The sequence below is a fragment of the Thunnus maccoyii genome, chromosome 5 (assembly GCF_910596095.1).
Source record: "Thunnus maccoyii chromosome 5, fThuMac1.1, whole genome shotgun sequence".
NCBI classification, from domain to species: Eukaryota; Metazoa; Chordata; class Actinopteri; order Scombriformes; family Scombridae; genus Thunnus; species Thunnus maccoyii.
This window is the reverse complement of record NC_056537.1, coordinates 5,712,292-5,723,366: the sequence shown is the minus strand read 5'-3', so window position 1 is coordinate 5,723,366 and position 11,075 is coordinate 5,712,292. Positions and strand designations below refer to the sequence as shown.

The 11,075-nt window shown below is 40.6% G+C and overlaps 1 protein-coding gene across 2 annotated transcripts in view; it reads right to left on the bottom strand.

Annotated features, from left to right (window-relative positions):
• Positions 1–307: 307 nt before the first annotated feature.
• The window catches only part of cttnbp2 (cortactin binding protein 2), a 100,891-nt gene continuing 90,123 nt past the window's right edge, over positions 308–11,075 (bottom strand). For both annotated transcript variants that reach the window (XM_042411309.1, XM_042411310.1), the window contains exons 15-23: positions 10,326–10,502; positions 9,226–9,398; positions 8,193–8,371; positions 7,804–8,066; positions 7,489–7,686; positions 6,671–6,722; positions 6,081–6,180; positions 3,496–3,603; positions 308–1,957 (exon numbers count right to left, since the gene is read on the bottom strand). In XM_042411309.1, coding sequence (XP_042267243.1) covers positions 1,571–1,957; positions 3,496–3,603; positions 6,081–6,180; positions 6,671–6,722; positions 7,489–7,686; positions 7,804–8,066; positions 8,193–8,371; positions 9,226–9,398; positions 10,326–10,502 — 1,637 coding nt within the window. In that variant the 3' untranslated portion in view covers positions 308–1,570. The remainder of the gene's footprint in view (positions 1,958–3,495; positions 3,604–6,080; positions 6,181–6,670; positions 6,723–7,488; positions 7,687–7,803; positions 8,067–8,192; positions 8,372–9,225; positions 9,399–10,325; positions 10,503–11,075) is intronic.

Here is an 11,075-nt window from a genome sequence, read left to right as displayed (position 1 = left end):
GGAGTCGATGCAAACAACTCTTTGGGAAATGTAGGAAATTCTAAACCAAATTAGACAAAATTAGATTAGATTTAGGGAAAGTGGAAATGCAGAAAAGACATTAAGTTGAACCACAAAAATAAACATCTGAGCATCAGCTTGATAATGTTTCAATGTAAGAAATCAAGAGGAATTTATCCTTCAACAGGGATCGATCCATATCTCGTGTGTGCAAGTTAAAGAAATGTCATTATTCAGGACTTGTGTTTCAGTAAAAAAAAAAAAAAAAAAGAAGAATCATTAATTAAAGAACAGAAAGGCTGATGGGGATTTTTAACAGTGCCATTTTTAATGTTTTGTGCTTGAAAGACAACCTCAAACAGCTATCATACAGATCAAAATCATAGGTTGACTAAAATCTCTCCTGTACATATGTATATATATATATTTATATATATATTTATGTATATATATAAACAATGTCCACTTTAAAATAAAACTTGTCCTTTTTTTTTTAAAAAATAAAAACATACGGAGAACACAGTGATTAATGGGAAGCATGAAAAAGAAAGACGTTTTGTAGTGAATTACACCATCGGGCTCAGCGGGGGGGGGGTTGAATTGAACCATGACTCGGGGGGGAAATGATGGGCATTTAAAATATTTATTATGGCTTACAGTTGACAGAGGACATCCTGTGTTTATACAGTTCTATTACTTATTGCCACATCCCCTTCACTTTGAAACAAGTGAAGGGTTCAGAACCAAACTTTTACAAACACTATGTACACATTTCCTTTTTTTTTTTTTTTTTTTTTTTCTCAGCAGTTTTAAGGTTTTTTCGTCACTGTACAAGCATCATTACCACATACACCAATCTATAGAGCATTTTAAACTTACTAATTCTTATTTACAAATATATTTGGTAAAACCCTGATTAATTTCAACAGTATTTAAACCAACCTTGCAACTATTTAAAGATAAACACTTGAATATCTCAAAATACTTAATAGCAAAAAACAACAAAAAAAAAAACAAAACAAAAAAAAAAGAAAATAAAAACCTGCTTGTTTCTTTCTTTGATCCAAAAACACTTTTCACTAAAAGGTAACACCTGTAAGAACTTTCAGTTACTCTTTAATGGCCTTATCCCAGCGGGAGAAGTACAGTATTTCACTTTAAGTACACAAAAATACTGTTTCCACCAGTCAAATATTTCAATAAAGTCTTGCGCTGCTTCTTGTCTCGCAGGTTAAAACACTGGAATAAGGCAACAGTAAAGTAACCTTTCTGTAAATTACCTTTCTGTAGTTTTTCCCCTCGTAAAGTCGTACCAAACCCTCGCTTTTTCTTTTTTTTTTTAAACCCCCAACGATCAAATACTTCAAATACTGTAATAGAATAAAACTATGGTCCCCAAGTACACAACTGTAGTACAGTGTAACAAGTACAGATAACAAGTACAAATACTAAAAGTCAAAGGTCATCAGGTACCTAGTCTTTACATCATGGAGGGAGGTTCACAGCGGAATTATGGGTAGGGAGGGGGGAGGAGGGGGAGAGGAAGAGGAGGAAGGGGGGAGGAAGATGTCTACTTGTTGTTGTTGTTTTCATGCAGGTCTCTGTGGAGGATCCAGATGTCCTCGTGTGATTGGTTGTTGATGTTGTTGCGGTAATAGTTGTTGTTGCTGCTGTTGGGTGGAGCCTGCTTTGATTTGCTGCTGCTGCTGCTGCTGTTGATGGTGCTTCTGCTGCGGCTGGAAGGCGTCTGGGTTCGGCTGGGGCTGCTGCTGCTGCTGTTATTGTTGCTGCTGCTGGCGGCGGCGGCGGCAGCAGCGGCAGCGATGGAAGCTCGTGTCTGCTGCCCCCTGCTGCTGGGGACCGGGAGCTGCGATTTGGCACGCGGCGGGCCTGAACGCCGGTCGCTGCTCTGGATGGCCGCCTGGTTGGAGCTGCGGCTGGACTGACGGATGACGGTCTGCGGGAGGAGACGGAGAGTTTGGTGAGTTTAACCTGCAGTTGGATGATTTTTTTGTCAACTTAAAAACAGCCCCACCTGCTGGATAAAGGTAGCAACAGCAGTTTTGGACCTACAGTTGCAGACATGTGCTACCCAGATTTATATTAGGTAGTTTATTTTAGGCTAATTTGGCATTATGGGATAGATTCAACTTCTAAACTTGTTTTAACTTTGTTGTGTTTTTCCTCAGTACGACAGAAAATACAAAATAAAATCTTTTTTAGCTCTGTAGGATGGTTAAAGTCTGTCTTTGGTACTAAATGTTTGTTTATTGTAGTATAATTGAAATAATCCACACATCTGTTCTTTATTGGTAGAATACTTTTTGTTCCTGCAGGCCACGTTCACCATTCTGATGGTGAAATGCCAGATTTTTTTTTTTTTTTTTATATCAAGGCCCAGTCATATTTGTTGCAAATGTAAAGTAATTGCAATGAAAACACCTTAAAACACGCTTAAAGACCTGCAGTAATAACAAACTGTACTAACTGCTAATAACACCACAGGTCAATTATGTGTGAGCTAACGCCAAACACACAAGAGACGCATGATTAAAAGTCATACAAACAATCACACACATGTTCATTTAAAGATTTGAGTCATCATACTGTGAGTGATAATAACAGGTCTAGTTGAGGGTGGTGTTTTCCACAGAGAACGTCATTTAAAGTCTCCCTCAGCTCAACATGTGTTTCGCTTCTTGTTCTTTCAGTTGAATGTTTGAGCTTCACTGTGCAGGATTTTTACATTCATCTGCTGAGTTTAACACACATGTACATACAAGCATCATTTGTGACATCACAACTAGTTTATATGTTGTATATTCATAGATTTGTGATTTTTTTTCAATGAGGGAGAAGGAGGAGATGTCATTTTGTGAATTTCTAACTTTGTAATTTAACTTTTTTTGTGTAAAAAAACATATCAAACACAATTTATTATTATATTCACTGAGGTGTCTAAAATACAACTTAAATTCTACTAATTAAATATTGATAGAAACGTTTAAGTTGTACATTTTTTGCACCTTGAAGCACCAATATTACAAAAATGTTTCACTTCTTTGTCTTTGATCCGTTGGTTTAGCATATTCTAATAACATTTTACTTTACCGGTAAATTGCTAAATACACTTCTAGCAAAACACCGCAGCTATGAGGAGGTGACAGTGCAACACAGGAGCAGAGACACTAATGTATGAGTGTTTGAGAGGAAAAAAACATAACATACAGATCAACGGCAGAGAAGTGGATTATACTGTGACTGTTGTTTGCCGCTGGAATCAATTCCAATCCCATATTTTACACTGAGATGATCGTATTCTTTCAATATATCCATATGTTTAAAAAGGCGTGCATGCATGCTTCAGTAGATAGATGCTTGTTTTTTCTCTGCTGTATTCTGCTACAACAATGTAAATGTCCCCTCATGGATCATCTAAATCTTATTTATCTAGTTTGATGCTGAGCTGCTTTGGATTCTTTCTTTCACCCTCACCGTCTGCGGTCGCTGCTGCACAGCGGTTTCCCGTTCTGCCTTCTGAGGTGGCGCGGCTCCGCTGGGAGAGCTGGAGAACAGGATCAAGTCGTCTTTGGCCTGAGATATCTGCGGGAGATGAATTAAGAGCGGGCTTTAAGCGGCGGGTGGTAAAACCTCGACTGTGGAGGTTGAGTAGCAACGCGGATCATAATCAACATCTGGCTGTACTGTGAGTATGGACAGGTGAACACTGTCATTACTTGGAATAAATTACTGGGTGGGATGTTGGTGATGAGGTGTCATCAGTGTCAGGGTCAAACTGGTTAAAGGTCTAAGATTAGAGGATTACTTCTTTTTTTTTTTAAACGTCAATTCTGATACCAGTAATTTAAACACAAGCTGCCAAGAGATAATATTTCTGAGATAGTCAGTAAAATATTTCTCTGAGGGATTTTTGCATTCCTCAAAAAATGCAGAGTCAGTGTCTTTCAACACAACATGGGTGGATGGACACACTGGACAGTTAGATTGGTGAAATGTTTTCAGATAAGGTTTCAGTGCAGATTTTAAAGACTCACGCCCATGAAGCTGTGAGTAACTGAACTAGAATCATCTTAAATCTCAACCAGATGAATAGCTCAAGCCCTCGTTAAGAGCAGATATAACGTATGAGGTGGTTTTTCAGGACACCGGGACTCCCTGCTGAGTCTCCTGGAGAAGTTCAACCAAATACCTGTTACAGTGTGTACAAATAAACCCTTAACGGCTTACCTGACCCTTATTTCCTCCGAAATCCAAGCCAAGTTTCTACATCATCATTTTAAAAACAGCACAGTTTAAAGCACTAGTTAAAAAGTTAATGTCATTCACATGCCAGTGAAATGCCCAAAAATCACATAACCCCCCGTCTATATATGGAAGGATGACAGCGATGAATTACTGAGTCAAAACATGTGACCTAAAAGCCGAGTGTTTGTGGAAATGTCAATGTGTAATTAAGAGCTGAGTGGCTTCAGCACAGCAGCACTGTTTTCTGAGGAGGTTTGGTTTGTATTTTCCTGGACGGAGGAGACACACAGTGGTAGTCAAACTTCATGTATTTCTCTTTCAGGATGAAGTTTATCCTCCAGTTACAGCAGCCATTCTCAACCAGGTGGGCCTCGAGCGCCATCTAGTGGGCTGCAGAGGCAATGGTGCTGCCAAATGGTTAGATTTTTTAAAAGTTTTGTTTTTTATGTGGGAGGAAGCCTGAGTATCTGGTGAGTTTAGGTTAACTAGTGACTTTTAATTGCCTGTAGGTGTCAATGTGAATGCTTGTCTTGTCTGTATACTATATGTTAGCCCTGTGATTGACTGACGAGGGTGTTCCCCGCCTCTCGCCCAGTGTCAATGGAGCTGAGATTGGCTCCCTCGCGACCCTCTAGAGGATAAGTGGTAAATGGACTGTACCTTTCTAGTCTTCCGACCACTCAAAGCGCTTTTTACACTACAAATCACATTCACACACATTCATACGCTGAGTGGGTACAGGGGCGACCATGCAAGGTCCCAACCCGCCCATCAGAGGAAGCTAACCATTCACATACATTCATACACTGATGGCACAGCCATCAGGAGCAATTCAGGGCTAAGTATCTTGCCCAAGGACACATCGGCATGTGGACTGGAGGAGCCTGGAATCGACCCGCCGATCTTCCGATTAGTGGACAACCCGCTCTACCTCCTGAGCCACAGCTGCAGAATTGGTAAATAAAATGGATGGATGGATGGACGTCGGATTAAAATGTATAATTTCAATGATCAGTTACGTTTGAATATCAGCGCCAATCACAACACATCATCAGGTGGAGACAAACGTGTGTTGCCACTGTTAGCTAGCTAACGTTCCCTCGGATGCAGTGACACAGAATAGATCCTTTTTTTTCTTTTAACAAAAAAGTGATGTGGGAGACAACCCCGCACCAGTAAAAGCTCCAAAGTGTGTGGTGAGGAAAATATGACCCTGAATACATTAAATTTAGATTCATAAAAGCAGGCGGTGATGCTGAGATGAAAGCACAGTGTGTTGAATGTGGTGAAATCCTGTCAAATGAGACACTAAATCCATCAAAGCTCCAGAGACACTTCAACACAAAGCATCCAGGATGTGTTGGGAAGCCAAAAATATTTCCTAAGGAAAAGGGATGGGCTTCAGGCACAACAGAAAGTCATCAAAACATTAATAACTCTGTCAAAAGCCACTTTGAAAGCTTCTGTAGCTCATAGCGAGAAACCCTTTACGACTGCAGAGGAGCTTATTTTGTCGTCCTGTAGCTGCTACGGTTCACTGCATCACGCTGTTGTTCTGCCATCACTGCAGACACACAGGTTCTAATTTGTTGGTGTCGTTTTAAAGCTGAAGAATGTAACATAACATCTACATCGCTGTAAATGAGATTTTACATTATCTTTTATTATCTTCTGATATGTTAGTCCTAAATAGTTTTAATAAGACTGCAGGTTGTTGCAGCAGCTCTCAGACGTGTGTGTGAGTGTGTGTGTGTGTGTGCTTGTGTATGTGTATGTGTATGTGTATGTGTGTGTGTGTGTGTGTGTGTCAGTACCTTGCTGATGTCTGGCTCTGACTTGCTGGAGCACATGGTCTGCAGCTCTCTGATCAAATCTGTCTCATCGTCAGAGAACACAGACAGACCAACAGGCTCCCTAAAAAAACAAAAAACATACACACTCTGAGAGGAAACGTTTTAGGGCTGCAAATAATTATTGATTCATCTGGCAATTATTTTCTTGATAAATTGATTAATCATTTGGTCAATATAATATCAGAAAATGGTGAAAAACATCCATCAGAGTCCAAAGCGATGTCTTATTTGTCCTTATTTTAAATCAACCAACAGTCCAAAACCATAAAATATTAAATTTACAGTAATTTAAGACCAAGAATAACAACAAATTCTCACATTTGAGAACTCTGAACCAGCAAATATTTGACGATTATTATTCGATTATCCAAACAGTTGCTGATTAATTTTCTGTCAATCAATCAATCAGCTGAATATTCTTATTATTGTGCTTATTGATGCTTATCAATAAATAATGTGCATCTGCTCTAATCCTGTTCACTTAACTGAACCAGAGACAATTCTGCTCTCCACCACTACATGACAGTAATAATCAACAGAAAAACACAAACCTCTGAATTTTTCCATTGGCAATGAAGCTGACATCAGTGCTGGACAGCGAGCCTGTAATCCCAAACATATATATGAACAGATGATGATGAATAAAACATTAAAGGGTCAGTTCATTTAAATAAAAAAAGAACATTTCTCACTGATCTTTTAAATATTTTTAGAGATAACTGCCTCTGAAACTGAAAAATACATTAAAAAAACCAACAACAACAACTCAGAGATGTGTCTTTGGAGATACAATGTCCCTGTTATTTGGGATAACGACAACCCCAGTCACTCAAAGCAGTTACCTGTTGTGTGTTATTGTTGTACTTCTATTTTGTGAGAACCAATTTAAGTTTTAGACCGAGACAGTTGGGAAATTATAACTGGCCCTCACTCATTATTTCAGGCTGTTTGGGAGTTAAAACCTGATTTTAAGGTAAAACTAAACTAAACTAAATTAGCAAACTTAATAAAATGAAACAGTTTTTCATGTAAACTACTTCCTACAAAAAAAGAATTGTGCAAAAAAAAGTGAGATAATCTTTCAAAAACCAGCACATTGTTAAAGTGACAGTTTACAACAAGTGCCGTCTGCTGAGCCTATTAAACAAAAGCCTCTTATAGATACAGCTGCCACAGAGATGCACTGTCCAGATCCAAGAGCTAAATCTTCCAAAGTCTACATTTCAAAGGATCCTTTAAATACAGCAGTTTGAGGAAAAACCTTCTGGTGATAAACTGAAATATTTTACTTCCTTTTACACCTGAACACACCGTTAGTTTTGCTCTCTGTGATTTGTCCGAACCCCTTGAATGGGAGCAGACATCTTACCATCTCTAAACGAACCACCGCAGCTCCAGTTGGTGGCGGGACTCCCCTTCTTCCGAGGGCTGGTGTTGGATCGTCTCAACTTGCCGCTGTCTCGACCTTTCCTGCCTCCTCCTCCGCCGCCACTGCTTCCTTTAAAGGAGCCGATGGCGGACAGAGGGAAGGTCCCGCCTCGAAACTCCAGCAGGTACCTGTCGATCTCTGAGGAGGATGGAGGGATAACTACACTTTAATATCTTTTCTTGTCGTACTAATTTATTTTAATGATGTGAAACACGTGAATGAACCCTCTTCGTCGTCTGTGTCGCCCACACGCACCGTGTCGAGGCAGAGGGCAGCCCAGGAGAACGGCCTTGTTGACCAGGATGCTGAGGGCGGCTTTCACCACAGCCTGCTGGCCGGCACTCAGCCCGCAGTTGCTAAGAGACGGTCGCTGTGACGACGGCGATGTGGAGGACGAGGTGGTGGTGGAGGACGAGGAGGAGGAGGAGGAGGAGGGAGAGCGCTTGGCTGTTACCCGGGAGATGATGGCTTCTTCCACACGGGGGACGACCACGGCGTTCCACAGCCGAGCCAGCCACCTGAACACACACACACACACACACACATATACGTCAGCCTCATAATCCTTCACTTTACTTGCTTTAGTTGTCAACATTCATTCATATTTCTGTTATACTAACATGCGGTTTAATAAAAACACACACCTGACGATGGCCTGTGTGTTGTGCGGAACCACCGGGCAGGACAGGAAGAGCTGCGGCCCCAGCAAAGCCTCATGGGTCCCCAGACGGGACAGACAGGCGTTGAGCTGCTGCCACACCTGGCTCACCCACAACACCGACCGCTCCATGACGCCGTCAGGTGACCAAACGCCAGTCCCCATCTAGAGGAGAGACGGAGGGAGGAAGAAGTTAATATTTCACTTTTTTGCTTTTATCCCGCTGATAAAAACACCACTGAGATCTGTACTGAGACAGAGAGGAAACTAAAAAAGGAGGAACATGATGGATTTGACCTGTTTAACAATATAAACTCCTGAACTCTTGTTATGGTATTCTAATGATATTACTGTCATATTGTTTATTGCATATTTCTGTCACAGCACAGTGTAAAAAAAACACAACATAGCAACAGTTTTGGAATTTAAAAACATCTATCCATCATCAAAACAGCCCTAAAAAAGAAAACCAACTTATAAATTCATATATTAAAGACCCTCTCCACTGAAAAATGTGTTTTACTTATTTTTACGTCATAGTAATGTTTGAGCTTCTCAGTGCAGAATGATGTCTGTGCAGAGTTTACGTTCATCTGCTGAAGGAGGAAAGTTTCTCTGAGCTCAACTTTAATCTAAGTCTACGTCGTGTACATATGAGCGTGATTTGTGATGTCATAACTAATTTGCAGCCAGTCATAGTCCAGTATGAAACTTACACAAGTGTGATGTGAAGCCTCCGGTGCACAAACACTGAGAATGATCTTGTGAAGTGAAGCGGTTAAACTTTTAAAATGTAAAATATTCTGATATTCATATTCATTTTAAGATCTTTTTAACAGGGTTTTTGTTGGAAAAACCCTGTTAAACACAAATTAATATTAAAAAGCTGAGTGTCGTTTTATGTCTGACGATATTAACCACTGAAACGAGTCCAGATGTGCTTTTGCAGATGAATGTTTGGTGTGAGGCAGCAGTGAACAGTCTCTTTTTGGCAGCGACTTCAAAAACCTCTGACCAACCTTGTGAAGCAGCTTCCTGCGGAGATGCCTTCCCAGCAGGCCGTGCAGCGGCTCCTGGTCCCAGCGAAGAGTCACCCAGCGGAAATGCTGCTGGAGGCGGAGCTCTGGGCCCTGGAGGCGGGGCTTTGACAATGTGGCAATCAGGAAGCTGCCCTCACGGAAATGGTGGGGTCCTGAGGGATGAATGAATCGGAAAGAAGGAAGGAAAGAGTTGATTCATTTGACAATATTTTACTAGTCAGCTGTTTATTTGGTGGGGGTTTTTTTTAAGATGATGCTCTTTTACCAGAATTTTTTACTCAAAGTCAGACTTCTTGCAAGAGGACCATCAATCTAACCACTAAGTTTCACGGCCATTTGCTCCTCAGCACAACAGCACTACATGCAATCAAGACATACCACCTAAATTGTATATTTATTGCCCTTACAGGACAGAGTGATTCTACCACAACATGAACGTGGTATTATTTAAAATTACACCCTGAGGCATCAATATCAGGTCCTGATCCTGGATAGAACCTCCCTCAACATGACAAACCATCTCTGAGAGGATCAGCAGCACATAATACTGAATTATATCTTCTGAAGAAGGTGGTGATGTAATCTAAATGATAATAAAGCAGGATATGAGATGTAATTGAATCTAGATTAAAACCTTGTGAGTAAGTTAAAGCTGCAATTGTAAACTTTAATGGCTTTATATTTGATGTGAAATCGGCAGTGGCTGCACTTTTCTTGTCCTCCATACATACAGTAGTTTTGTAATGTTGCTCATGAATTTAAAAAAAAAATGCTTTAACACACTATATTCAAAACAAAGACTCAAAACTCTATATTATACAATTTAAAGCCACTATATGTAGGATTTGAAAATGTCCTTCTCTGGCACCCTCTTGTGGTCGACACTGTAAATGAAAGGCAGAGAATAACACCTGCTCTGCAGCCAGATTGTCTAATTTTCAACAAATAAAATATATGGCATCAATTTAATTTAAAAGATGCTGTAAAAAAAAGAGAACTACTTCTACTTAGTGGCTTTCAGTGGTGTGTTCAGTTATGGTTCCAGTCTTTTAAGGCTCTGGATCTGGCTGCAGTCGTACCGGTGTTGAGGACCAGCGGGGCAGCAGAGCCTCTGTTGTCCAGGCTGTGGCAGAGGTCTCCCAGCAGGCCTGACAGGGACGAAGCCTTCTCCAGTCCGTCCAGCAGCACCACCACACGGCGACCGGTGTGACCAGCTGGCACCCCGACCCCCAACCTCACCGCCGGCACCAAGAAACCTGAGACAGGAAGAGGAGAGTGAGGGAGGGTGTTTTGAGATTCTAAAGTAAAACCTGAAACACAAACATATCTCATAAACATTACGTTACAGTCACTTTGTGGTTGTGATGTCAATGATGACAGAGAAGTGAACATGCAAGAGCTTCCTGATCCCCATTACTGTGATAAGAATCAATGTCCTAAAAAAGTTACCATGGCAACCAGAAGGTAGCCTGGCAATACAGTTGACTGACAGCTCACAACTACAAGATGTTTCTTCAGGTTTAAAACACAGATTAACCCCAGGAGTTACCTTGAGGAACCTTGATTTAATTCTGATTAATTAAGCCCATATTTAGTGTTTGCTGCAGCACCTTTTATAACTTAATTTACAACTTTAATCACATCATTTAAGTTAGCAGAAATTTCTTCCTTTGTATATAAAAAAAACCCTAATTAAACGGGTCTTTTTCAGAATCCTATCAACATGTAGGGATTCACTGAACAACTTTTATCGTTACTCAAAGGTTAGAATTGAGGAATAGCCAAGAGGGAAAGCTTAACGTGTAAACTGGCTCAGTTTTGATCGTTAA